The sequence below is a fragment of the Protomyctophum bolini genome (assembly GCF_963924005.1).
Source record: "Protomyctophum bolini genome assembly, chromosome: 2".
Lineage (NCBI taxonomy): Eukaryota > Metazoa > Chordata > Actinopteri > Myctophiformes > Myctophidae > Protomyctophum > Protomyctophum bolini.
Window position 1 is genome coordinate 10,756,370 of NC_137863.1, and position 27,660 is coordinate 10,784,029.

Consider the following 27,660-nt stretch of genomic DNA (forward strand, 5'->3'; position numbering starts at 1 on the left):
AGTAACTTTAGCATATCGTCGCTTTTCAAGCAGCTGGCAAAAAGACAAACAATGCCCTATAGTATACATACAATGTTTAAGCTAAAGGGAACATCAATGGGTGTTGACCAACACAGATGCAAAGAAATTCACTAAAATCCTCAGTTTTAGTTTAGTTCTGAGGGTGCAAAAGTGGACAGATAGGCTTTTAGTACTGTGCAGTATTCTACCCAAACCATGGGGACTTAAAACCGAACAAATTCTAACATGCAAATTTAAAATCAGAAAAAACATGCAGTGAAAATAAGACTCAAGCTTATTTAAAAGCTCATGCAAACAATGTCATGCAAGATGCATTATCATAGAAGACAGCCAAAAGATTAAAAGAATATTAAGACACAAAGGTGCATTGCATTTTATGCAGATATTAGTGTTTGATGCCCTACAATGGACGGAGAGACATTTCCAGCAATTACTGTACAACTTATCACTGGGATGTAAATAGCACAAACCAAACCCACATGGGAATTGTCTAACTCTACAGTATAACCCAGCCATGATAGCTCAGGTTGAGTAACTATGTGACTGGACAGGAATGTCCCTTTTATCAGGTCTCTGTTTAAGTCAACACAGGAAAAGACATAATGCACACAAACAAGACTGGAGTCTTCTTGTAATTCAATTTGAATGTTCAAGGTAACCAAGGAGCTTTGAAGTCTGACTTCAGTGGTAAAGCATGATAATCATCATCTTCCTATTTTGACCTAATTTACAACCTTAAAGGACCACTTCACCACTTTTCAACCCATCTTCATATAATACGTAGGTTCTCACTAATAATCATTATAAAATGGCACAATATTTTCTACTCAGTCTGTGTCTCATAGGAGGGCTGTGGGCAGTTCAGAAACCCGTCCACCAGTGACATCATCGTTAGGCAGATTTTTTTTACAAAAATGTTTAGATTATTATCGTGAGAACGATGACTTCCATTTTCACATTGCAACTTTTCAGGACTAGAAAGCCTGCAGTTTATATTAGCTTTGCTTCCCCATTGATGATGTCACTGGTGGACGGGTTTCTGAACTGCCCACAGCCCTCCTGAGACAAAGACTGAGTAGAGAAACATTGTGCCATTTTATCATGATTATTAGTGAGGACCTATTATATGAAGGTTGAAGTTGGGTGGAAACCACCCAATGCAACCGCATGCTTCTCTTATCTATAAAATGTTGCATCAGCTCAGAATGCAGCTGGGCCCCATAAACGCCAACAGGGTTCCCACTTGCCATTTCGAACACACTGGACCGATGTGATGTACAAGATCAATTATGGAAAACCAGCACTAAGCAAAAAGCATTTTCTTCTTCTGAATTTCCACTTCTCTTGGCAACACTCGCAACAGGTCTCAGGCCAGGGCCTCAGAGATGTGATCTCCATGTCAGTCTCTCAAGTCTGACATGAGGCATAAGCCTGAAGTAAAGTCCTAAAGCTACCAAGGGGGCGGTGGTGGCTCAGGGGTAGGTAGAGTGGCCGGATGGGAACCGCAAAGTTCCCAGTTCGAACCCGGGCTCCCCCAGAGTTAGTGTCAAAGTGTCCTTGAGCAAGACTCTGAACCCCTAATTGCTCCCGATGAATGTACAGTAATGCACAATCTATGTAAAGCGCCGTGGATAAAGGCGCTATATAAATGCACCATTTACCAAGTCAAGTCTATTATACATTTTGTCTAGTCTCAAGTCTAAATGTACAAAAACAAGTCAAGTAATGAGTCAAGATCAGTACTCTCTCAAGTATCTGCTTTGGTATGCATGTGACAGCACCACTTTTACATATTTCCCAGTCATGAAGTTAGAAGCCATGTCAAGTAATCAAAGTTCAAGTTTCTCTAAATTCCCTTCATACATCAAGTAAAGTCTCAAGTAAATAGAAATGTCAGAGTCAGACTCAAGTCCAGGAGTTCAGTGTAACTTGACACCCCACATGCAGGCTGCGTGAGTGGTGTCAGCAGCAGTCACTCCTTCCTCCTGCTTTGGATTACATAACCTGGCTCCCCTAGGGTCACCAGCACCCAGGGATCCCCTGTTCATCCACTCACACACACACACACACACACACAAGGTCCCAGTGCCAGGATGGCACAGTGCCAGGCAGAAATAAGAAAGACAAGAGCATGCGGATCAGGGCAGGCCGGGCCTCAAACGGTTAACAGGTGCTTGTAGGGGGCAAGTGAACCCCCGCCGCCATACACACACCAACTCTAATTCCCCCCACCTTTTCCTGCCTTGCTCTCTTGCCAACACTGCCCGGGGCGAGGCGTGGCACTATCCAGCGTCTCCCGGTAAACAGCCCCACTGCACTTTTATTAGCAATTACCACTGAAGGTCACACATCAGTGGAGAGTCTGAAATTCCAGGGTGGAAAAAAAAAGAAAGAAAAAAAAAAGAGGGCTGCTTCTTATGTAAGCACCGCTTGAGAATTGGCTGGAGTCCAAGAATCGTGCAGCACAGAGGTAGAGAAAGTGGGACGCCACTGCACGGGCCCGTGGAACGTCTCCAGCACCCCCTGTTGGCTGGGAAGAACAACATCAGCCCCTGCATTGCCTCACGTCACCCACAGAAGCAGACGAGGGGATACATGAGGACAAACAGAGACAGACTGAGGCAAACTGGCAGAGCCCCAGATGGGTGTGGCAGCGCCTGGGTGAGTTGTAGCCTGGCACGAACTGAAAACACAGTGGAGGGAAGGGGGAAAGCGTGGCAAAAAGAAAAACAAGAACCTAATGAAGCCGGAAAACAAGCTACGGGAAACGAAAACACAAAGAAAAAGAGCACAGATGTGATTGGTAAATGAGAAATGGTAGAATCTGGAGACCTAAAACAGGTGCTCCGAAACAAAAAAACATGGCCAATTAAAAAGGAAAGCAGAGAAATGAACAGTGATTAAACAAGAGGTACTATAGAGATTAACACAGTGAAGAGCAAACGCTTGCAGTGCAAAATGCCAGGAGAGAAAAGGACTGTGGGAGAGAGCAACAGAAAGTTGGGGAGAATGTGTCAGGGCAGGTGACGGTAGTAGAATCTGGATAATGAGGAGATTGTGATCAGCTGGCACGTTCACAAACGCAGAGACATGCTTACACAGGCAGCACGTAGACACAGACACACATGTGGACTGCCACTCTCCCTGCATAGAAATCATCTTGCCTTACATAATCGCAACAATGAACTTATTGTCATCCTAAAGCCATATAATCTTGGCGGACTCTGTTACATCACCGCTATATATACACAACACAGATATCATCCTTCTCTGATCCTCCAACCCTGAGCGGGCTCTTTTTTTCTGACAGAGGCAACACATGCACACACGGGGGACAGCACATGAAAGCATGATCAAGCTTAACACAGGAGCTCTAGTGGGCGGGTGAAGGCTTGCTTACAGTTATCCATTTTCTATTTCTGGAATCAAATAAAACTAAATATCTCCGAGGGGGAATGCCAGTCTACATTGTTTTACACCCCCCCCACCCACACACACACACACACACACACACACACACACACACACACACACACCAGACAGGGCATCTGGGGTGAGGAGCAGGCACCAGGGGTGAGGAGGACTCTGAGCAACCACAGGCATGCCATGCCAGGGTCTATCCAACAGTAGTAGAACTGACTGTCCCTGAGCGACTGGGGAACGGGCTGATGGACAGCAGCTTGGCAAAGGCTCCCTCCTGTAGTGGCAGGCCAGAGGAGAGCAGAAGCATCAGGCATAACACTGGGGTTATATAACGGCTATCACAGCAGCCCTTCGGCAGCTCACAGCAGCTGAGGGAACATCACGGCTTTGGCCTTGCATGCGTGCATAGTAAGCCTGCATACGTGTCTGCCTAGCTAGCGGGCTGGGACAGAGTGTACCACCGGGGGGGCTCTCTAGGGCACAGGGCCAGGCACATGCAGAAAAAATAGAATTGGTAGGGTACAGTATGCTGTTGTGGTTGTGTGAGTGAGTGAGAGACAGACAGACAGACAGAAAGAGAGACAGAGGGTGCACGTCAGCAGAGGTGTGAGCATGTGTGCATTCTTAATCACTGCTTATAGGCGGGGCTGCTGAAGCCACAAGGCATTCTCTGACTTTAGCCCGTTTCTGCGGAAAGGATGCAGCTGGGGACTTCCATCTCTAGGATACAGCATGAAGGGAGTGAGGTTAAGAGGGAGGGGGAGAGAGAGCGAGCTAGTAGGGAGCTGCTAGGGGGAGAGAGGGAGGGGTGGCTGCATGTGACTTCTTGGCAACAGTGGAAATACCCTTTCCAACTGCCTCTCTCCCTCCCTAACTGATACAACCGTTTACCTCACTTTCACTCGCTCCGGTGATTGAGCACTGTTCTGAGATAACCACTTTCACCCGCTCCCTCGACTGACTCACTGTCCACTGTTCTTGTGCACCAATACATTATTTATTTTCTTCCACCTGTGCATAAATCACAGGACCCTCTCGAAAACAAGATACTGTATCTCAATGGGGTATTCCTAAATAAAGAATGTCAAACAAATAGAGAGAACCAACTTTAGCAGAAAACTTAGTTGGCTGCAGTAGAGAATATAGACAATTGCAGAACAAATCGAAACTATATTCTAACATACCATGACATGTGGATAACACATTGCGCAATGCTTGGACTGATAATGGAACTAATCAAGTTACGCAACCTCCGGGAATTGTAAACACTTTTAGTTTTGATTATCATAGGTCTCAGTGTCTCACTCAATCATTCAAAATGTGGTCAGATCACCTTTCACTCATGTGCCATATCTACTTCCTCTGGGCAACAGGCCATTGCCACCCACACACACTTACAAGGTACACATGAAGTATGTTGGCTGCCAGACACACGTCCACCTCCAACGGTGTACATTTCTGATCTGTATTCGGTTTCTAGTGCTAAATATACAGGATTGCTTTTGCTATATTATATAGCATTCACACCTGCTCTTGCAGTAATGGCAAAGGGCTCAGGAGAACAGCATTCCCTGTCTGCCATCCATCTAAAAGAGGTCGATTCACATACAAACACGCACCCCCCCCCCCCCCAACACACACACACCCCCCCACACTCACACGCTTAAGGCATGCACTCCTCCAATCCCAACCAGCTCTCAAGTTGACAGACAATCCTGCAGTAAACATTATGTCAAACAAGCTCGACCTATCCCTGGTTACATCAGTGCCCTGAATCATAGTGGATTAATAAAACAAGTATGAATGTCAACAGCCCACTTCCAGAATATGGCAATATCTAAAACATTTCATTAAAAAAAAAACTGCATAAATATATATATTTTTAAAATGATACTGTCTTAAGACGTGCTGACAGTGCACATTATAAATATAACGGACAGCTGAGAAAGACAGACAATTTACATTTCAGCGAAGCACAACAATATAGCCTACTCTAGTTAGACATGCTACGATAATGAAGTACTGTACAACAAGGAGAATAATGTTACACAGTAAATTCCTGAGTGTTATTTTAAGTGTGCAAAAATGGACCCCTGGATTTTACTGTGTAGGGAAAACTCATACAGGCATACTACGAAGACATGGGGGTCAAGCCATCGAAAGATGTGCAACCTGATTTATACTTTGTTGCGCACCAGCACTGATAATAGCCGATCTACAATCTCACAACGTGTTGCAATGTGATGTGTTCTGAGCTTGTAGATCTGCTATTGTTGGTGCCTGACATCAGTGTGCAACAAAGTATACATTAAGCCTACGTGTAGCTACTGTAGGTCAGTTTGCAGCACAGGCACATCTAGACCACTAGTGGCAGACATGCGTAAATCAAATGTATACACCACGACAGTAATAAGGAAAATGGTCAACCTCAGCCACATCCATTTCATCATCAAAGGCAATCAGCTGGAAGAGAAAAGTATAGGGGGCAGAGTTAGTGAAGCTAGGTAAGCAAGATATAGCTTGGTTGGTCACTCAGAAATGTTAGTGAAGTTAGTGAATTGCAATCACAGCACCATGCATACAAAGCATACATTAAGTACCAAATCCTAAGCACTGTAGGCCTATATTAAACCCATTTTGGCACGAATGTATATTGCTATATACTGTACATAACCCCAGGTGGAAAGGTATAGTTATAGGGGTTCCCGGTCTAAACGGGTTAAGCCAAGATTCTTGTAAAGCTTGATCTAACAATAGAATCTGAACGATTGACTCCTTTTTATATGAAACTTAAATGGACATTTTAGTTTGTACACAACAAACTGTCTCTGCGATATTGTCGGGGGGGGTCTCTGTATAGTTTAAGACAGTCAGTCAGTCATTCATTGTTGATTTTTTCATTTCATTGTTTTTAGCAAAATTTTAACTAATTCAGCAGCAGTAACGTAGCGTTTTCTCACAGTCGGTTGATTCTTCATATCCATATGAGTGAAAGGGCCGGGGTCGATTTGTTTATGGGGATTACAATGCAAAAAAAAAAAAAGTACACAACCCGTACAACCCGTATGAACAACTTAGCGCCTTCTACCGATATTGACGTCAGACTTCGGTGCTCTATGGATTGAGGCTTTAAAACACTGCTAGAACTAAATTACAGTTGAGGACATTAGTACAGAGGCTCACCAACAGCCCATGTTATGGTGTATGAATGGCGTTAGTGTTAAGGACGATGGACCATGCTCACAGCATGTTAATGGTCTGTGCCGATATTCCCAATTTACATTAAAGCGATTAGAGACACTGTGTACGTACTACGTACAGTACATTCAGGAGGGAAGGAACGAGGGAATATATCTTTTCTAAATAATGTGACTAGAGTTCTGATACCATTGTTAAAAATAAATGGATACCATGCACACAGGACACTGAAACACTGCTCCGGTTGGAGGAACTCATAAGCAACCCCAACGAATAACCGACTAAAGAGCTGTCCACACCAAGAAAGATAATTATAACAACAACCAGGGGCGTAACTATAGCGCGACGCGGATAACGCAATTGCGTCGGGGCCCATGGGCATTGTTGTAACTATATATACAACCAGTAAGACACCCTGAGGTCACGCTGAAACAATGTGGAGCGTGTCACGAGGCGTGACGGACTGACAACCTTCAGGAGCGTGTCACGAGGCGTGATGGACTGACACCACATATATGGAGGCGTGAGTGACGGAGTGACGGACAGGTTTTGCAGGTTTTCATAGTAATATGACCTACAGTAGCAATACTGTATTAAATATCATTGTAACTCAAGTGGATGGAGTCCAGACCACAACTACATTTATAACAATGAAAGATATTGTTGGGATCACTTTCAGAGCAATATGAGAAACAATACAAAATACAGGCAGTCAAATCAAAATCCATCCAAATTTTCAGGTTGTTACTGTACCACTCATGGCGTTTCAGCCGACATCGCTGAGAAACTCAAAAATACTCATTTGATAAGGACATCTGGGATGCATCCATCAAATTGATGTTCATACAAAAATATTAATTAAATCTGCCTTCAATAGACAATAACTCTTGTAACTAGCGGTAATTGTGTGAACTCATAACCTTCTGGTTTTCTGTAGGCTACAGCAGTAACCAGTCATCAATCAATATCCATTCTGGGGCTCCGACACAGCTTGGCGCCGCCGTCTAAGGAACGTTATCGTTCATCACTGAGGGTTAGGGTTAGGGCACATCATTACTATTATTATAGTTATCATTCTTGGTGTAGACGACAAAATAACTATTTCCTTGCAGTCTGCCGTAAAGGCCTCAAAGGTTCATCTTGGAGAAATTCACCTTTTGTGTTATTTCAACCCTATTGACCCATTGTTCAAAACCCTTCAGCCTTGGATTGTAGCCGACTGTACTGTAGGTCAGAACAAATGCATCAGTTTCTCTGATTACATCTTTTTTTTTTTAATCTGATAGTACACATGGATGATGCAGGACAGGAACAGGATATACCTTCTGACCATATCCTCGGTCTTTGGTCATCATTTCCCTGAGGGTCTGCAATACTTTGATACAGAGACGCTCCTCATTCTCCTCCAGTAACTGCTTGGTGTGTTTAATCAGCCTGTGCAAGAAAGAGAAAGAAGGTTAACGTTTATTTTATTGTTTTTTTTTGTTTAATTTCCTAGGCTCGATCTACAGCAAAGCTACCATTGAGAGAAAAGTAGTTAAGCTAAAAAGCTTAGGATATTATTACATTATTTATTACACCATTATTATGCCTGCTGCCTGCACCGAGGAGAGTTAGGTGACACATTTAAAAACGATTTCGCCGTCGCCTCACAGCTAGAAGGTCCTGGGTTCGAAAAACATGCAGTAATCCTGGTCTCTAAACTGCCTGATGGAGGGAAAAGGAACCGGTTGGAATAACGTGTTCCTTGCACGTGCTACGTCCAACCAGGGAAACTCCCCCCTGTCAGGTGTAAAGGAGCATCTTGGACCCTCAGGCATGAAGGAAGCATGAGTTCAAGTCCGTTGCTCTCCCCATGTCCCCCATATATGGGGACTAGGTTGGCGGAGGGTGTGTAGAGACCAGGATCACATTAGATAATTGACACAGGGGTGAAAAATGGGTTACAAAATTGTGGGATAAAAAAAAATATTAAAAAAATAAAATGAAAACTATTTCGACCAGCGACCGGACAGTATTTCAGCACAGATACTTGCAAAGTTGCAATAGTCTGTTTTTTGGGAATCTTTGACTATGCGTTTGAGTTTGGTACCCTGGTCTGCAGGCCCTAAAGCCTGTATCATTAATCCAGGCCTGACCATGCAACGTCAACAAAATTTGGGGAAATGATAATACCCTATTTCTGCTGCTGGGGCTTGGTAAATGTGCCAGTATGTACAGCTAACACAGTATAAATCCTTATTGTTAACTTATCCATTGATAACAGAAACAGATAGCAAATGTTAAATTAACACTGATCTTACAGTGTACTAATACCTTCCTAGTCCCAGTATTCCCACTTTTGTGTCTGTTCCTCACCCTCACCAAATGCCTTGGGATAACTTTGAAGCCAATGAAACGTGCACTCCTATCAAGAGCATTGTAACATAGCTCATTGTTATCCAGTTCTTCCCTGGAACTGGACAATGTTAGCATGAGTCAGAGCAGCAGTTGCAGCAGCGTACAGTAGCTTCACGTGCATCTCCACACCTTAATCCACCATGGCAGCCTTGAGTAGAAGGCTAATCCCCATAGTGACACAACACCTGCTCAAGGTAGCCAGCTGGGACCTACTGTAATCCAATATTAGCTCTTATCAGCCACAACACATCCTGACAAAGCTTTTGTGTGAGAGTATGCGCTTACTGTACTCGTGTAAAACATGTGATTGCAATAAGACCTGTACCGGCACACCCTGCTCGTTTACTGCACATGTGCTATCTACATGACGTGTACTGTACATAGATACTGTAGATGGATTGGTTCCAACTGACAACAATAACAAAAATGAATGTTCCAACAGATACATTTATGTTCCGTTTGTGGACAGACGCCAAACAAAAAGGCCTTCTTGGTTGGCTGTTGCCAACTGTTAATAAAGTATTAATTAATCGATTAATCAAAGCCTGGCTAGGTACCGGTACTCATAATGTCCAGAAGTTATTATTGTGAGATGATAGCTATCATATTTCAGTGCAAGAATAGGCTACTCAGATTTTTACTTATGCAATAAAGTATGCCTTGCCGAGCCATGAGGCCCATGGGGCAGGATCTCCTGTTTCTGTAGCATGAGGCAGCTTGACGTACAAGCACATGTCGCACAAGGACATGACACATGTCGCAGGGACTATCCAACCCTTGGTGCTGAATTCTGATTGGGGTAAGCAGGGAGACACTGGGTCCTATTTTTCGGCGCCTTTGGGATGACCACCGGGTATCGAACCCGACCTCCCAGTCTCAGAGCTGGTACTTAAGCAATACCAACAATATACTGTATGTATTCTAAATGTTACTGAACATGAACATGAACATGTTCAGTTCGGCTGGTTACAGACTGCAACCAGTGGCTTTCATTATAAAAATGATCACAACAGGTATGCCTATTGCAGATACAAATGATTAATGTTCAAAGACGTACAGTAGGTTAGAGACAGCATTACCTGACGTCCTGCACAAATTATGTCAAACAGCAAACGATGTTATGAAATCAAATAAGATTCAAACTTGTGCAGCCAAAAGCCCATGTCCTCCCATCGATTATGTGTAGGTCTACTACAGCATGAGACAATGGGGCTTCTGGATCCGATTATCAATATCAACTATTGGGTTCCAACTATTAGCTCAAGACCTACTTCTACACTCTTGCTTTTAGTTAATATTTTCCTTGTTATTCATGTCCTCACTGTATTGCATTACTGCTATTATTTTAATGTTTTTTTCTGTAAAGCACTTTGAGTTGCATTTCATGAAAGGTGCATTACAAATAAAGTTGTATTATTATTATTATGTTTAGATCCATAACAAACTCTGCAATAAAACAAAAAGAATCCCAGTGACCAGAAAATTCCAACTAGCCTATTTAGCTTAGCAAGGAGGAAGATGACTTTAACACAGGTTGTGGGTGGCTCTGGCTTACTTTGAAATGAATCCTCCACTCTCACACTTCCTGCGGGCATCCGTGTTCTCAGGGAAGAGCAGCTCTGGCCGATGGAGAACGTCCACCAGCACGGACAGTTCCGCTTGGACCAGAGGCCTCAGCCGGTCCTCCAGTGCTGACACAATGTCCTTGTAAGAGACAATGTAACAACAGAGAAATGACATAAATGACAGCTTAAATTCACTGTATATTAGTTAAGTACAGTACTGTGTGTAACTGTGTGTGTGTGCGTGTATGGATGGATTTTAAGAATAAGAGCTTTGTTTAGCTCAGAATGCAGAAGTAATACGACATTACGATGGCAGGTCGGATTAGAAATACACTGTAGTTAAAACAAAGCTCTCGTTCTTAAAATATACGTATCTAATAAAATATCTGCTTATTATGGAAATGCTCAAAATATTTCCAGCTTGTTGGAAATCTAATAAAAACAAATGTTGTATAGACGTCATATTTATTATAAACTAATTTAGATTCTTTATTTCATTTTCTTAGTTCTGAAATACATATGCTTTTAAATATCGATACCTGTTATGTCTGTGAACGCCTATTATATCTTATGTACTGTATGAGATGATATATATTTTATTAATCCCCCGAAATGAAATGTAGGCGTTACAGTAGCTGCGCGGAACAGGCAGCTATACTTCATGCAGCATCTCATAACGAAGGGGAATGTACAGTAGAATGTACAGTAGGTCAGAGTCACTGAATTTCCACGGAAATAAAACTGAGTCATCTTTTACCAGTAGTTAGTTGTGTAAGTTTTCAGGAATTGACCAACTTCCATTTCCGTTGAATTTTCCATGAACTCGCATAGCATGCAACAATATTGTCATGACTAGCACCCTGTGTGAATCAGTGGTGGATTGAGGACGTGCAGACATTCAGGTTTATGCTGTGTAAGACCAAGCAGTTACTCATGCATCCTGTAGAGATAATTAGCAAAAGATGGCATCACCAGTCATGCCCTCATATCTTATATTGTTTACCCCAGTGGTTCTCTATCTTTTCTGGGTCAGGGTCCACTTGAAAATCTCAAAAGTGTTTGTCAACATTCCATTTTTGCCACAGACATACAACATGAGTGGACTGGACAGTGCACCAGAAACACATAAATAGATAGCCCTGAATGACCACAATATGTCTGTAACTCTGAGTGTTCAAATGGAGACCAGTTAAGGGAGTCTCTTCAAATGAAACATTTGAAAACCACTAGTATTAGTGGCATAATAAGTAATTGTCATGCATATTCTGAAGAAAACCTGGAGACTGACATTCAGTAAGTGGGTCTTATGATCAAACTAAGAACATTATAAATAATGTACAACAGAAAATCTCAAATTTTCCAAGGACAAGACCAAGTCTTTGCCAAATGTGTCCGTGTACAGACATGTTGATGACCCCTGGGCCCACCCATTTGACCACTTTTAGAACAATAGATCAATCAATTGATTGTTAATATTAATGATGCTATATTATCATGCTACTTATTTGGGGGCCCACTTGCAATAACCTTGCAACCACTGGTTTACCAAACTACGGTAATAGTATTGGTGTTTCATCAGTAATGGGCTATATGCACACACGCCATTTTGTAAAGAACTTGGGCCCCATTTTTGGCGCTCACCGACAAAACTCGCGATCTGACGCAAGATCGGGCTTTGATCGCCGAGGGTTTGCTCGCTGTGTGTGAAAGGCTCTGCGAGAAGATATAGCACCGATAAAAGTGCTCTCCTCCGACGCCTTCCCGACCGCATCTGAATATCAAGCAGGGTTGATAATTGGCTCTGTCACCGAATGGACATTGTACAGTATGAAAAGGGTTGCGTCCAGAGAAGTCCTGTATTACAGCCAATGAGAGCACAGGACAGCAGTGCTCACAGCAATGCTGTCTGTCTGTCTGTCGTGTCGACTGTATCGATAGATTATCAGATGATAATATATAACATTCAATCTTTGGGTAAATCTCTATCCTGTGTCGTACATAGTAGCTATAATAGCCCAATGTTGCTGTTAAATAGTCTATAAAATCATAACCAACTAATTTCACTTGAATAGTGTTGATAAAACCGCATCGGAGCAAACCTTTGGACCTTGTGTGCTCTCTCTCTCCCTCTGTGTGTGTGTGTGTGTGTGTGTGTGTGTGTGTGTGTGTGTGCGCGAGACGAAGAGTTATTTCATGAAAATCAAGATTTAACGCCCTGTCTCACTGCAGCCCACGTAGGCTACACTACACGGCACGCTGTCAAAAACATTTCGCCGTGTAGCCTGGCTACTCCTGTGTGTGTGGCATGCACAGAGAGAGAGAGAGAGAAAGGCGTCCTCTGTGTCGGTCTCGCGCTCGTATCACAGCATCCTGCACGTGCGTGAGATGTAAAAATGAATAAAATAAAAACAAATGAATATCGGGTCTGGATCGCATCTTGGTGAACTCTTGCAGTGTGTGATGCCTAGTCGGCGTCGTTTAGTGTGAAAGCCACAACGATATAATGACAGACTATTTAAAAAAAAGACTCCTGCAGTGTGAAATACATAACGATCTGATGACTCTGATGACAACTTTAAAACAGTGTGTAGGGGCCATAAAGCTCTGTTCCATTCTGGTCAGTCAAGAGTCATGTTGGCTGACTGGAAACACTCCCGTCCGGATGTGTAACTCCGAGTGTACAAATAGAACCAAATGGACCCGTTCCATTTGTACACTCAGAGTTGGGGGTCCTTTTCTCAAAGTTTGAGAACCACTGCATACTAAATGGAATAGAGCATTAATTAGCATCATCGGTAACACCTGTGAAGGAAGTAGGGGAAGCAGCCCGGAAGTAGGAAGAGTTATTCTGTGTGCATATAGCCCTTTGAATAATCAGTATAGATCACCACACCAGTTGTTTACCAGTAGTGTGTACACATCCAATCAATGCTGACCTGTAGCCTCTCTATGATGTTGCGATAATCCTTGGAAGAGGTCAGGCCAGTCTCTTTTCTGGGTGTGTTCTTGGCAGACAGCCTCCAGCTCAAAATGCTCTTCGTCACCACATTATTGGATTTTACAAACAGGTTGTTCACCTGGCTGTCCAGGTCCACTGGTATGGCAATGGCTCGGCACTTAGCTGGGGTGAACGGACGAAAGAGAAGGGTTTCTTTTTAGCTCATGGCGCTTTCACGTGGAACATTAGAATGGAACAAAAATGTGTTACGTTTAGGAATCACATTACAGATGGTTCAGTTCACAGTAGGTACTTTATGATGTTAAAATGGTTGTGACTATAGGTTAGAGGTAGTTAAGTGTAGGTATGGGTGCAGGTAAGGACCTGGGGGAGTGGTTTGCGATGACATTGTATGACCTCAATCACACATTGGGATTTAATTTGTGCCTTTGTACCGCGACGCTCCCGCCATATAAAAGCTTCTGACGAAAGGTAAACAGTGTGTGCTTGTGCCAATGATACTAAAGTGTGTGTAGTGAGTGTGTGTGGGGGGGGGGGAGCGGGCAAACTCCGACTCTTAAAGTGAACGTGTATGGTGGCACTGGGAACTTAAACGCTAACTGCTAGCCGGCAATAAAATAATTAAAAACCTTCCTGAAGAGACTCATGCCATCGGTGAGTGTGCTGCAAATACCATGTCTTATTGTCTTACCCACGTCTGACAGCACTTTAATGCAGGCTTCCACCGAGGCCTTCTGAACAGGGTTGAGCCAGTTGCAGTGGTAGACCCTGAACACCCCCTGCAGCAGCTGAACAAACACTGGCTGGCGGGTCTACAAGATGGATGAGGAGAGATGCAATGAAGACTCATTAGAAGACTCCAACGTGAACTTATCAAGCCAAATGGTGACAATCAAATTCTTTCAACTTTCTGGATTTGATTGATTTTGTTCATTGAAAATATTGATATACATAGATATTGAATCAGTAAAAAACAATGTGATGTTGATTATGATCGTGCTCATTCATTCCCAACAAAACATGGGACCCCTCTGATGCATCGCTAACACCGTGACCCAAAACTCTCTATCATCCCTACAGCACAATAAATACCTCAGTTATCTTTCCAAAAATGGAAGCCTGTCATGGGAGAAAGAAGGTTGTTACATTATCATACACCGAGGAGAATTCTCACGAAGTAGGATTACAGAAGAAGAATTCAAATGGAACCATTTACTATTTACTAAAATTATTACAATACAGTAGCTAATAGCTATATAGTTCTAAAACTATGGATGATGCCCCCATTCCCAAACTCTTCCATGCCAAGTCGCTGGCTGTGGCCCCCAACTGCAAAAATGGGTTTGAAAAAAAACCAAAACGAAAATAGTAATTATAGGTGATCACCAAACTCGCATTGCATCACCCCATGATTTGATGTTGTAGATCACCATTAGCGTGTAGATTGCAATTTTCAAAAACTATACATTTTTTAATTTGAGACTTGAACATACAGTATAAACAGTGTGTGTGTGTGAGTAGAATATAGATATAGAATTTATATATACACACATATACACACACACACACACACACACACACACACACACACACACACACACACACACACACACACACACACACTTTGACAATCTATGGGCTACAGTACATCCTCTACTTGGCTACAGAACTCAGGAGGACACAAGGGTTTCAGACACCAACCTACAAAATGTGACCATGTTGCATCACCCTCTGCACCAAAAACCTTGTGCAACTCGCCCACTGATGTGGGAGCAGCATGGTCTGTGTGCTGATGAAGCTCGATTCTAGTGAAAACAACATTTCCTAAGAATCCGCTGTCTGCCAGTAAAGAACACTTCCAGGGAGAGCAAACTAACATGGCTGTAATCTTATACTTACATACATTTGACGTGCCAGCTACACAAAAGAAGAACATGCAAACAATTTGCAACATGAAACGTCTTTCTCTTTGTAACAGCGTTTGTGACCATTTTGATTCACTAATAAAACCACAAAAACATATAATTCATAATGTCAATCAAAAAAAATGTGCAAATGTTTCTTAACCACTTGAAACCCAGCAAACGTTAGCCAAAAATAGCAGATCTACAAGCTCACAATACGTCGTAAAACGCAACGCACTGTGAGCTTGTAGATTGGCTGTTTTTGGCAAAAGAGATTTGGTGTAGACGGAAAAAAGTGGTCAAAGTACAGTTGTACAGTTGACTAAAGGCGGGGCTTAAGTGGTTAAGCTTGTACATACAGTATGAAGCAGGAGATGAAGAATAAGCATTGAGGTTTGCGTCTTGGTGAAGTGATAAATAACGCTGCCCTGCAGCGGTTCATATTTACCTGCAGGCTGGTGCTCTGGTCAGAGAAAGGCGAGCTGAAGAAACACGTGACGATGCTCATGACCGTCTCCGTTACGTAACCCTCCAGAGTGGTGTCCGCGTGCTTCCTGTCACTGGTGTTGTTGCACACCTTGGTCGTGGACAGACAATAAACTCAGCATGACACACGCAGTCAACAGATCATACTTCCTGTATCCTACATGGGCAACAGGTCAAACGCAACCCGTGTCAATACGGTAATTCAAGCCTGGCACAATGGGGATTCATAATGGAAATTCAAAGTGGTGCGCTCTAACTGAACCCCTTAAAATGTCAAAAAAAAGGCCCCTCTCGGTCTCGGCTCACCCTGCATATGTCCACCAGGAAGTTCTCAAACAGCTTCCACATATGGTTGGAGGTGTAGATCTCCTTCATCTCCACCTCCGTGTCCACATAGCAGTGGTTCAAGAAGTTGATGTAGGCAATTTTCACCTGGAGAGTGAAAGCAGACAGTTGTAGAGAAAGTGTAATGTCAGTGGTGGAAAATACATACTCACATTTTATACTTAAGTAAAAGTAGAGGAGTAAAAGTACAATACCGGTATTTAGATCTGAGATGTAAGAGTAGAAGTAAAAGTATTAGACATTGGAAAGTAAAGTACAAATATCTCAAAATGTATATATATATATATCATATTATATTTTACACCTCAAGAGTTAAATTATTGTTAAATAATAAATAATAATCACTTAATTTACAAGACGTCTATACGATTAGAGAATGTAGAAGAATTGTCGTTTTGGTCAACGTTTGCCTGTTATCTCTCCTAATGGTACCAGCATCAATACAGCATGGAATTGTGGACGAAATCGTATCCAACGACAACATCCAGATCCGTGGCCAAATACATATACCGGTAATTGTGGTGGTCCTTAGCACAAAAACGTGAGAACTACCCATTTAAAATGTGTAGAATCTGCCTCATGTCTTAATGCAGGGGTTTTCAACTGATTGTGAACCAGGGACCACCACCCTGACTTCGAATCAACCTGGGGACCACTATTGTGTTGGGTGGGGAACTGGGGATATGGGCTAAGATTAGTGCTTTTGTAAGTTAACACTTGCTATGCATCCCATGTGTATACACCCCACTGTTTCTCAACCGTTGACTACTACTGGTATAAAATGTCCTAATAATAACAACTCAACCAGACAATCCAGTGCACTTGAGATTCTAACTCCCTTTTCCTGTTGAACTTCTTGAACTCCAACTTGTCAGTAAATGACGACATGGATGGACTCATCACAGGTCACTAGTTCACGGTTTCTCAACTAGTGGAAAGAACATTTAAAACAAATCCTACATTACTAAATGCATGGTCAGGGACCACATGCAATACCTCCACGGACCACCAGTGGTCCACGGACCACCTGTTGAAAACCCATGTCTTAATGGATTAAGTGGTTAAGGGTAAAACATAAACCTCATGTACGATGACTCATACATGCTGTACCTCGGGGACACAATCTTCATGGGTGACTACTCGTACAATGTCGTCCAGTGGCAGCAGCGAGTTGCACTTGATCTCCGTGTAGACGTTCTTGCCCTCCGTGCAGACGGCCAGCAGCTCCACCAGGTGGATGTGGTACATGAGGTGGCTGTTCTCGTCCATGCGCTCGCGCTCCGAGCGCATCATCTGAATCAGCGTCTGGAAGGAGGCACGGTCGTTGTAGAAGACCAGCACATCCTCGCCGGAGTTCACCAGCTGATTGGGGGAGAAGACGTAACAGAATTAGAATCAACACGTAACATTATAATGTAACACTACATCCTTATCAATAGAAATGTGTTACTTTTGTTCATAACAGCATTATGAACCTTTTAAATTAGCAAGTAACACTGTTAAGTCTATAACTTTCCTTTCCTTGATTAAGAAAACAACAAAACTACAGTATGTGCCGATGCACCCATGCAGCATGCCTCGACACCTTTTTCTTCCTATTTTTCAGTTCAGGTGTGCCTTGGGATTTTATGACAACCACACATACTGTATAATATCCTGTATTTTTATTTAATATATCAGTACTTTGCACTGTATACTGTACATTTTAACAACTTTCAAGCTGGTGCCCCTATTCTGGGTATATAAGCAGTTATTTATTTTTCACAAAAAATAAAAATAAGCAGAAATATCCCATCTAAAAGCTCACAACATGCCGCATTGAGACGTGTTGTGAGCTTGTAGATCAGCTATTTTCTCTACATGCCCCTTGACATATTGACTTACCCATTGTTTTGCTTTGTGCATATAAATATAAACCCTGGCTACAGAGGAGGGGTTCAGATGAAACAGGTTTGAAGGTTACAGTATACAGTTACAGTATGTATGTGGCTGGCTGAGGGAGAGGGATGAGTGAGGGAGCCCTTACAGTACCTCGGCCATGACAAAGTCCTGACACCTCTTGATGAACTTGTTTTCAGCCTTGACAATGGTCTGCAGGAATCGGAGGTACTGGACGTGTCGCCCGTGGGTCTCGGTGCAGTGGACAAAGTGCTGCACCACGCGCTCGTTGATCTCACTGCACAGCTGGAAGTTATTCATGAAGATGTGCTGCATGGTGACGGCTTCCAGGAGCTGGGAGCGGAAAGTCAAACCAGGACAGGGACAGATTTAACCCCAACAACTGACACATCCACCATTATAACAGTATTAATATTGAAGTTACTGGTTAACACAAAATAAACCCAATAACAGACTGGATCATTTATATTTTATAGACTTTTCATGATGAATTTAGGGCACTGACAAAGCCAATTCTGCTACTGACACCCACACACGCAAATGTACAGGAATTATCTACAGAAACAGATGAATAGTCATGTGTTTTGAAATGAGCCTAGAATAACTTAATAGGAATAGAATACTTACCCCTGGGTTAAGGAAGAGATTGATGTGCTTATGGAGGAGAACTTGGTTCTGCTGATTCCCTGCACAGAAATTCTGCAAAAACTCATGGGCCACTTTCATGATATCCTCCATACGGACATCCTCGCCCTGAAGCGTAAGAAGAAGATTTATTTTTATAATGTACTACCAATCACTTATTTTGTATGCATTCTAAACGTTTGTCTGTGGTATGTGGTACCTTCTCATAGGGGATCTGCAGGAGCTCAAGCACCACACTGTGAGCTCCCATGTTCCTCAGCAGCCTCTGCTGCTGTTTCTTGCTCTTCTTCCCCGAGATCCCCTCCTGGACACAAAGCTTGCTAAGACGCAGCAAGACCTGAACGCAAGGAGGCAGGGTGTTAAAGAAGTGTTACGTTACCACAGACGTATGAGAGGGAATAAATAAGAGTAAATGCGAATGACCGTACCTCCTTTACAACTCTGTAGTTGTAACTGCTGGTGGAGTCTCCCTGGATATCAATACGACCCAGAGATTTAGAAGAAAAACAAGCAGTGAGAAAAAGCATTGAAATGTATCACATTGTATAGCACTGCCACTGCCCTGATGAGGCTATGCTATGTAGCTAAACCATTAATTTCCTGCTTCACCAACAAGTGCAGGAATCATGGTGTGCTGCGACCATGCATCTTCTATAAAGACACTTTTTTGGTCGGCCAGTCAAGAAAGAATATTAATGACAACTTCGAGTCCTTACCTTTTTTTTGTTGTCCGACTCTGAAGGTCCGTCGCCATCCATCCCATCTTCTCCTTGTCTCTTGTAGACCCACAGTTCAGACTTCTCTACGATGGAACGCAGCTGGTCCAGGTCTGACTTGATCTGCTTGTAGTTTTCCACATCTTGACTAGTGACCAGGAGCTGCACCTACATTTCCAGAACAGGAGGCGTTATTTTTACAGAAATCTTGGACAATTTCTTAACGTCATGAACCCTTGCATTCATTCTGGGGTGAACATTAGGCAAAAAGCTCAAAACTGAACACTATGCGTTGTGTTGTTTTCGGCAGAGTGATTTGGTGTAGATGGAAAAAAGCAACGTACTGTACCAAGTATAAAGCCCTTGGGCTTAACTAAGTATAGGGTTTAAGGGTGTTAAGAAGATGTTTCATGGGAATGCGTACTTGTGGTAATAAAACATGCAACATACAATTTGACATGCTCACTGTTGCTCCCAGTAAGTTATATATTTACTTAAATAACATTTTGACCTAGCACAATAAATAACCCTGATGAAGAGCTCTTGTGTGTTCAAAACTTTACCTGAATAAAATGATTACGTAATACTACGCAAGTCACTATATTTTTAGGTTAGATTCTGGCTTTAGACTCAGCGGACGAGTGAGCATGTGGATGAGGATATGTTAACATGACGTGTCATCGGGTGCTGGAGCATACTTGTTTGAAGGCCATAAGGACCTCCTGCCTTTGGCTGAAGTGCCTGAAAAGCAGTTGGAGGGCTCCAGACACCAGAGGAGGGTAGTCATGCATGGTCAAGTGAAGCAGCACCCTTAGGAAAGTACGGCCCCCGTGGTCATCTAGGTCCAGTGGAGTGTTCTCCTCGCTGAAAGGAAAGACAACGTGTCAGGGACATGCTTCTCACTATGGACTGCAGCACTTCAGCTTAATGAGACCAGTAATGAATTACCTTCCTCCAAAGATCGCCTCCGCCTGTTCCTCAATGTTCTCAAAGTCAAGATTTCCTGTCGTTAATTGAAATGATTCAAGCAATAAACATTATAAAGGTTCATGAGGGAAATGCTAAATGAATTACAGAGATATCAATCATGGATGTGGTGTTGTGTTAATCTTCTAACCCGTCACATTGCTTCCATCTTGACTGGCACTGTTGTCAGTCTGTGGGTTGCTTTCATCAAACTGTCTCTTGAAAATACAGAGCAGGCAGGAGATACGGTAGTCCAGACGTACATTCAAAATGAACTGAAAGAAAGAAAGAAAGAAAGATGTATCAAATCAAAAGCAGAATTAAAAACAAAATACATTAACAACCAAGAAAAACCTACTATGCACTATGACTTACTTGTAGAATCTCAATTATCTTCAGCTTAGTGTCCATGACCATGATATCTTCTCTCTCTGGCTCAGTCTGGGCCTTGACCACAGTTCCTTCTGGCTGGTGAGTTGGTGTGGTGTGCAGAAAGCCACCACCGCGCAAAACCACCTGGGTCATCAACTCACCGACTCCATGAATGGACTTCATCACGTTACTGCCAGCTACAGACAAAGACCAACAGCCATACACACATTCATGTTTTTGGCTTCATATAGTCAAAGAAATACAGAACATTTCCTCACTATTCACACGCAAAGAAGTTTGCAAACCAAAGAATAATGCTTTATGTGGCATTATGCTGCCAGTCTTGCCACTACAGGTCTTCACTATGACATACATTCACATTGTGACGTTTTCACATAGATGTGAAAATGAAATGTTAAATGATGTGTACTGTCCCTGGTAAATAAATAAATATAATTAAATTGATACATACAGTAACTGGGGCAGTTCCCCCTTTGCTATTCTCCCACATAATCAATAGGAATAGCCAAAACATGTACAGTAGGAAGGAAAAGATATCAATGTATTTCATATTGTTTTGAAGCTTGGTAAAAGAGAATCGAGCCAAATTGTCTACTAAATCTCACTGCACCAAGTAAAGCTCCTCTTCTCACTGAAATCTACAGTACTAATACTATGGATTTGGGTGTTAACCTTTGTTGTCATCTTCCTTCTCCATCTTGATGACAGGGTGATATGTGCTGATATGTACACAGTCCAAAATGTTGAGTAAGATCTTAGTCAGTCGCAGCAGATCACTAAAGTTGTAGAAACCAAAGTAGATGAGGTTTCTTGCCAGGTTCACAACCTATCATCAAACAAAGAACACAGACTCTGTAAGTTACATTAAATCTAAACCCAAACTGAATTCTTATCTGCCCAAACACTTTCATAAAGAAGCTAGTACCTCAAAGGTGAGCTTGTTTTTCTCCTTGTCAGAAAAGGGAATGTTCTGTGAGACCACTTCTCTGAGATAGTTCTCCACGAAATCCATGGTGAGCGAGAAACGCTCTTTGATCTCATCTCTGGACGTTCCATCACTATCATAGCTATAAGAAGAACAGATTCATTATGTCAAACGTTCAAGATGACTTTTGTTACATCTTATATGAGTACACGAGAGTAAAATGCTTTGTTTTTTTGTTCCTCAACACTGACTGCAGCAACAATAGCAATAACAAATGGATTAAATATACCTACAATAGTAAAAAATGCATTAATTATAATAATATTAGCCATAGCACACTTTGAGGTGCTTGAAGTTGCTGTGTGTATGAGTCCTACTGTACATGTGCGGTATGTGTGTGTTTATATGTGCATGTCCATTTTTGAGGGCATAATTATGTTTGTGTGTGCAGTCTTAATATACAAAGTGTCATGTGTCAGTGTGTGTGTGGAACGTGATCAAATATTGAGGTAGGTGTGCTACAGTATGTGCAATTCTATGTGTGTGTAATAGCTGCCACTTCAGAATAATAATCTTGGGTCTCCCATGACTGAACCAACAAGGCCATGATCCAAACTCACTCATCAATGGCAATCTGTGAGGGGATCTCAGACCAGAGGCGGGCATATTTGACAGGAGTGACCTGCTCCTGGGGGTCGCGGTCCACGTGCATATGAAGCATCATGCGGCAGAAGGAGGCACGCAGGTCAAAGGGCAGGTCCTCATCAGACATGCAGCGTAGGATCAGGTCGACATCGAGCTGACCAGAAATCTTATTGATGGCCAGGTACTGACGGTCCAGACACATTCTGGCAAACAGGTTCAGCTGGTACCTAAAATAAATAGTAATTTCATATTTGGAGTTGGATCTTACTTATTTGCTGGATTTTAAATCAAACTCTTAACTCTTATGTAACCATGCACACACAGTGAACAAGACTTTTAATAAAGAATCGGCGCCAGGTTCCTATGGCTAGATTTTGGATACAAATAAGAATATAATCTCTGTAGAAATTCAAAAGGTGACCTCTTTAAAAAAAAAACAATAACCTACAGTAACTTCTGTCTTTCTCTTCATCAAATGAAAACAAAAAAACACTGGAAAGCTAGAGACAGAAACAAAAGCTAAAAAGAAACTCACTTCCAGCTTTTTGGACAATAAAATGTTAACACTATGGTGCAGAACTCAAACCTGTAGTAGCTGACCACATCTTGGTCGTCCTTCTGACCCTCTCTGGCGTCCTGAGCCAGTTCTCTGATGCTCTTACTGTGGATCTCCTTGCCATTGTCCTTCCAGAACAACCACACCTCCTCCTCATCCTCTGCTTCCACTGGAGTCTCATCATTGACCGATACTTCAATCTCAAACCTTGACAGGACCAGTCTGGTAAACAGTACAGGGAAAATAAATAAATAAATAAATATTCATTTGAGTTGGCAAAAAAAAGAATAAAAGTCAATGAAAATGCATTGAGGGGAGAAGCTAACTTGGTATCAATGAGGATGTCGCTATTGGCTGGATCCAGTACTGCATTACAGATGAGTTCCTGTGTCACAGGTATGGATTTGTTCATGGACACACACAGATCTGACAGGTAATCCAGGAACCTGCATGGGGAGAGATGGCAAAACATAGAACATTCTTCATGGGCTCCAGAGCTTAGAAGAAGTTTAGAAAGTCCCTATCCAACACAATTCTTTGGCTGTTGTGGCATGTCATTTTGTAGGGCCAATACTTGACCAAGTCCTGCAATGTACACGGAGGGAAGCTAATGCCCAGTCATGTACAGTACAATTGTGCCCTCATGGTATCATTACCGTCCAAACTGTATAGACCCTCTTTATCAATGTCCACGTATGAGCCTGGCACCCAAATCATCAACAACGCCAGGCACCATGTGAACTCAACAGCAGCACACACTGTCAAATGCAAGTTACCTGCAGTGCCAAGGTCCCACACAAACAACTCCACTCATCCCACCACGAATACATTTGAATACATCTCCATATATTTGAATTCCTTAGCAGCTGTTAGACAAACAAAACCGACCAAAACCGCCCCAAAAAACTAACTTGCGCGCCAGTTTACGATGCCAGCCAGGGCCTGTCCTCTGTGAGTCTCACCTGGGCTCTCGATTTTTCCTCACTAGAGTGACAAACGTGTCTATCTCAGCAGCGGTGATGTGTTTCTCCAACAGTTTGCGGTTGTTGTGGAGCAGGGCTGTTATCGTGTCCTCTGCCAACACATCGTAGCCTATCTGCTTCTGCATGAAACGGAACTGTTTGGCTATGTACTCCTGCAAAGGGAAACAGAATGTTAAAGTTCAGCGTACTGATGAAGGATGAGGTGAGGTCAAGGTACCCGGGGTCAGGACAGAGCCGTTATGGCCACCTACCTGGTTCTTCCTGTAATCTTGCTGAGAGTGGCGTAGCACTCGATAGCAAAGCCTACAAATGTGTCTGAAGGGGGCGTGTCGCTGGTCTCCCAGCTCCTCCAGTCGCAGCATGGGTCCATCTCCACTGTCCGTGAAAGGGGCTTGGAGAAGTTTGAAGATCTGTAGATGCAACACATTTGTAACTAGATAAAGTGCCCCTCGGGGCACAGGTCTCCACCACGGCAGGTCAGGTTGTGGCCTCCTGGTGGCGCTATAATAGGCCAATGTGAAAAGGGTGGCATTTCTTCTTATGCCTTGGATGGCAATTGGATGATTTGAGGCATTTTGTTCCAAAAATGTGTTTAGCAAAACTCCACTTGTTGGTGGCGCTATAACAGGTCAATCGGAAAAGGGTGGTATATATTCCTCAGCCTAGTAGGAAAGTCTGTGAAAGATTTCACGTAAATTGCACGCTGTGTTCATGATTTGAGGCTTTTGGGGTCAATCCTGCAAACTTTGACAGCCAATATCAGCCAATTAGGATGGAATATGAAATATCGGACAGATCGGTCTTGAGCATATGACTGTGTAACGATTTGTGGGATTTTTGGACAAAATCTAGTAATATAAGTAATATAAAAAATGGGTTTTACAAAAGTCGGCCTCCTGGTGGCGCTAAAACAGGCCGTTCTGGAAAATTTGAGGCAGAGGTTCATCGTTGGCATCCAGGGAGTGTGTGTGCAAAGTTTAGCATCGACCGGGTTAACGTTGCCGGAGATTAGCTGTACACAGACGGACGGCCACACACACACACGGACGGGCCGACGGACGGACGGACACACGCACAGACGGACGGAGTGTAAAATATACTCTGGGCTCCATCTTGCACCACCCTTATCCCTCATCCCTAAACTTATTTGCCATTTTTTACTATTTTGAAAAAACATTTTAAAATAGTTCAACTAGCCGAACTACATCTACTGTAGCAGACTCTACTAGTGGCTCACAGAGCGCCAGATCGGTGCCTTAGTAAAATCGCACACTATTTTTTTAATATAAACGGCGCAGCTTTTAGCCTTTTATATCGGTTTTGCGGATCGGTGAATTTTAGACGTCCGATCCGATATATGGTATCGGTCATCGGCCGATCTATATCGGCGACCGATCTATCGGAGCATCCCTATTAGTGGGTCCTGCAGGCCTGGACTGGTCACTCGACCCTTAACAACATAATTCGAAAAGGTATGGGAAAAGGGGAGTATCCCAGCTACTTCACTAAAGAAAACATAACCATAGAGAACAACAAAAAAATAGCCAATGAATTCAATGACTTCTTTGTAAATGTCGGTCCAACTTTAGCAAACGAGATAGTAGACCCAGGAGACAACGGCTTGGACTCATAAACGGGAATCCACAATCTATCTTTGTCAAAATGTGTACAGGAACATGAGATACTGAATATGGTAAAACCATATTCTTTTGATGCTTTAACAGTCATCTGTGTGTGCTTCTTTTCTTCTGAAACGTCTGATTTTGCAGCCTGTTGTTTCGCTTCGCTTAGCCCGAGGTATTCAGCATGCTCGTCGCCGTGTTTAGTTTCCAAGTGCTTTCTCAAGTTGCTTGTGTTAAAATTCTTTGGTAGATTACCTCCACGTGGGACATTTTCTCCACACGTGTTGCAAACTGCATATTTCGGGTCTGTATCTGACACAACGAAAAACTGCCAAACGAGAGAAATTGCTAATGTTGTAAGTTACACGTAGCTATGATCTGTGCGGGTCTCGTGTCATGTGTGTTGCTGGTTGCTGTTTGGTTTTTTTACATCCTCTTTGGAAGCCAGCTTTTGGAATGGAATATACAGTACATCTACACGTCGTGAGCTTGTAGATCAGCTATTTGAACTAAGTTTTTTTTTAAATAGTAAAAAATGGCAAATAAGTTTAGGGATAAGGTTTAAGGGGTGGCACAAGATACAGCCCTCTCTCCCCATGCCTTCGGCCTGGTGGAGATAATTACCATCTTATATTAGACCATTTTAAAAGGGAATTTCATCCAACGTCATCGCTCATAGCAGTCTTGGGTTAGTTTTGATGTTAGTTTTGGTAGATTTCACTTCCATTTGAATAACTCCACAGAATGCATTTGCACACTTTTTGTGTGTATCAGATGTTTGTTAAGCAACTTAGAGGTACCGTTTTGAAACGACAAATTCCATATCTGTGGCTAACCTGTTTGAGAATGTTCTGCTCCCTCATCAGTTTCTGTCTCTCCCTGTTGGGCCTGTTGACCATGATCTCCAGAACATCCTGTCCACTGTTGGGAATGTCCACCACAAAGAACACAAGGTCCTCCAGGAGCTTGGTCACAAACCTGGGAAGTAAAGGGTGCATTCGGAAATGCACACCGGGAATGTGGTCAGTTTGTTGAGTGTGGTGGGCGGTGACGTCACAGAGTGCGTTCAGTGTGCCTTATTTACGAACGACCACAGCTGTGACGCATTCACACGAATCACACCGGACAACCCCAGCTTCAGGGTAGGGTCGCTCAGTGCGGGCACTCGGCACACCCGGTGCACAGCGCACTGGATTTTCGAACGACAACGCACCGAGTGCACTGAATAAACGAATGACAAGAGAGCACACCAGTGCGTTCAGGGCGCATTTCCGAACGCACCCAAAGAATCCAAAAGGAGACATGGAATTGCCAAAAATCTAGCGTGTGGAGCTCAGCTTAGCGGCCCCCCACACACAATCAGTCTACAGTTGTGGCCCACGGCCTAATCTAGTTGAATACCCCTGCCCTAGAATAAAAAAAGATTTTGTTTTTCTCATAGTGGAAACATTGTGCGTCTCTGGTAGAGAGCAAAAACTGCATCAATGGGAATTCTAGATACACTTTCAGCAGGTCACATCAAGAGAGCCTTGGTGCCTCCTTCCCCAGACATACGTACCTCCTTTCATTCTGTGTGATTGTACCCTTCTCCAGTTTGCCAGCAATGGATGCTAAAACTTTGCTTGCGTCGTTGGCAAAGTCTAAATCACGCACTTCAGCAGGTGGCACTGGTACGATAGCGAAGGCTTCCTTGTCCTCTTTTACAGCTGATGTTCCAATCTGGAATGAGGAATTGCTTTTACAATATGTTATCAGTCACATATGTACATTAATTATAATATCGACATCCGCATCAACAAAAGTACTCACCCGCAACATAACAGGTTTTTCTTCTTCTTTGTCGATAGGGTTGTTGGTGCTATGGACCCACGTGTTGGTGCACAGGTGCCTTAACCTCACATAGGAGCTCCTACAAGTCAAACACGTGATCGTCTCAGATGACAAAAGCAAAACACAGTGCAACAATTTCTCTGTCTGGCCTTGTGGGTATCTATTTCACAATAGAAAGG

The 27,660-nt window shown here is 42.9% G+C and overlaps 1 protein-coding gene across 7 annotated transcripts in view; it reads right to left on the reverse strand.

Moving 5' to 3' along the window:
- The window catches only part of itpr1b (inositol 1,4,5-trisphosphate receptor, type 1b), a 112,218-nt gene that overhangs the window by 49,769 nt on the left and 34,789 nt on the right, over positions 1-27,660 (reverse strand). For all 7 annotated transcript variants that reach the window (XR_013966014.1, XM_080792516.1, XM_080792512.1 and 4 more), the window contains 26 exons: positions 27,461-27,560; positions 27,210-27,370; positions 26,488-26,629; positions 24,281-24,439; positions 24,009-24,181; positions 23,373-23,492; positions 23,077-23,268; positions 22,466-22,717; positions 21,846-21,987; positions 21,593-21,746; positions 20,903-21,096; positions 20,679-20,802; positions 20,510-20,564; positions 20,260-20,425; positions 19,562-19,729; positions 19,274-19,315; positions 19,045-19,182; positions 18,828-18,953; positions 18,333-18,533; positions 17,412-17,663; positions 16,263-16,388; positions 15,919-16,047; positions 14,258-14,378; positions 13,544-13,728; positions 10,598-10,746; positions 7,965-8,076 (listed from right to left, as the gene is read on the reverse strand). Coding sequence is in view for 6 of the 7 variants with exons in the window: in XM_080792516.1 (XP_080648642.1) it covers positions 7,965-8,076; positions 10,598-10,746; positions 13,544-13,728; positions 14,258-14,378; positions 15,919-16,047; positions 16,263-16,388; positions 17,412-17,663; positions 18,333-18,533; positions 18,828-18,953; positions 19,045-19,182; positions 19,274-19,315; positions 19,562-19,729; positions 20,260-20,425; positions 20,510-20,564; positions 20,679-20,802; positions 20,903-21,096; positions 21,593-21,746; positions 21,846-21,987; positions 22,466-22,717; positions 23,077-23,268; positions 23,373-23,492; positions 24,009-24,181; positions 24,281-24,439; positions 26,488-26,629; positions 27,210-27,370; positions 27,461-27,560 (3,883 nt within the window). In the remaining variant the exon portion in view is untranslated. The remainder of the gene's footprint in view (positions 1-7,964; positions 8,077-10,597; positions 10,747-13,543; positions 13,729-14,257; positions 14,379-15,918; positions 16,048-16,262; positions 16,389-17,411; positions 17,664-18,332; positions 18,534-18,827; positions 18,954-19,044; positions 19,183-19,273; positions 19,316-19,561; positions 19,730-20,259; positions 20,426-20,509; positions 20,565-20,678; positions 20,803-20,902; positions 21,097-21,592; positions 21,747-21,845; positions 21,988-22,465; positions 22,718-23,076; positions 23,269-23,372; positions 23,493-24,008; positions 24,182-24,280; positions 24,440-26,487; positions 26,630-27,209; positions 27,371-27,460; positions 27,561-27,660) is intronic.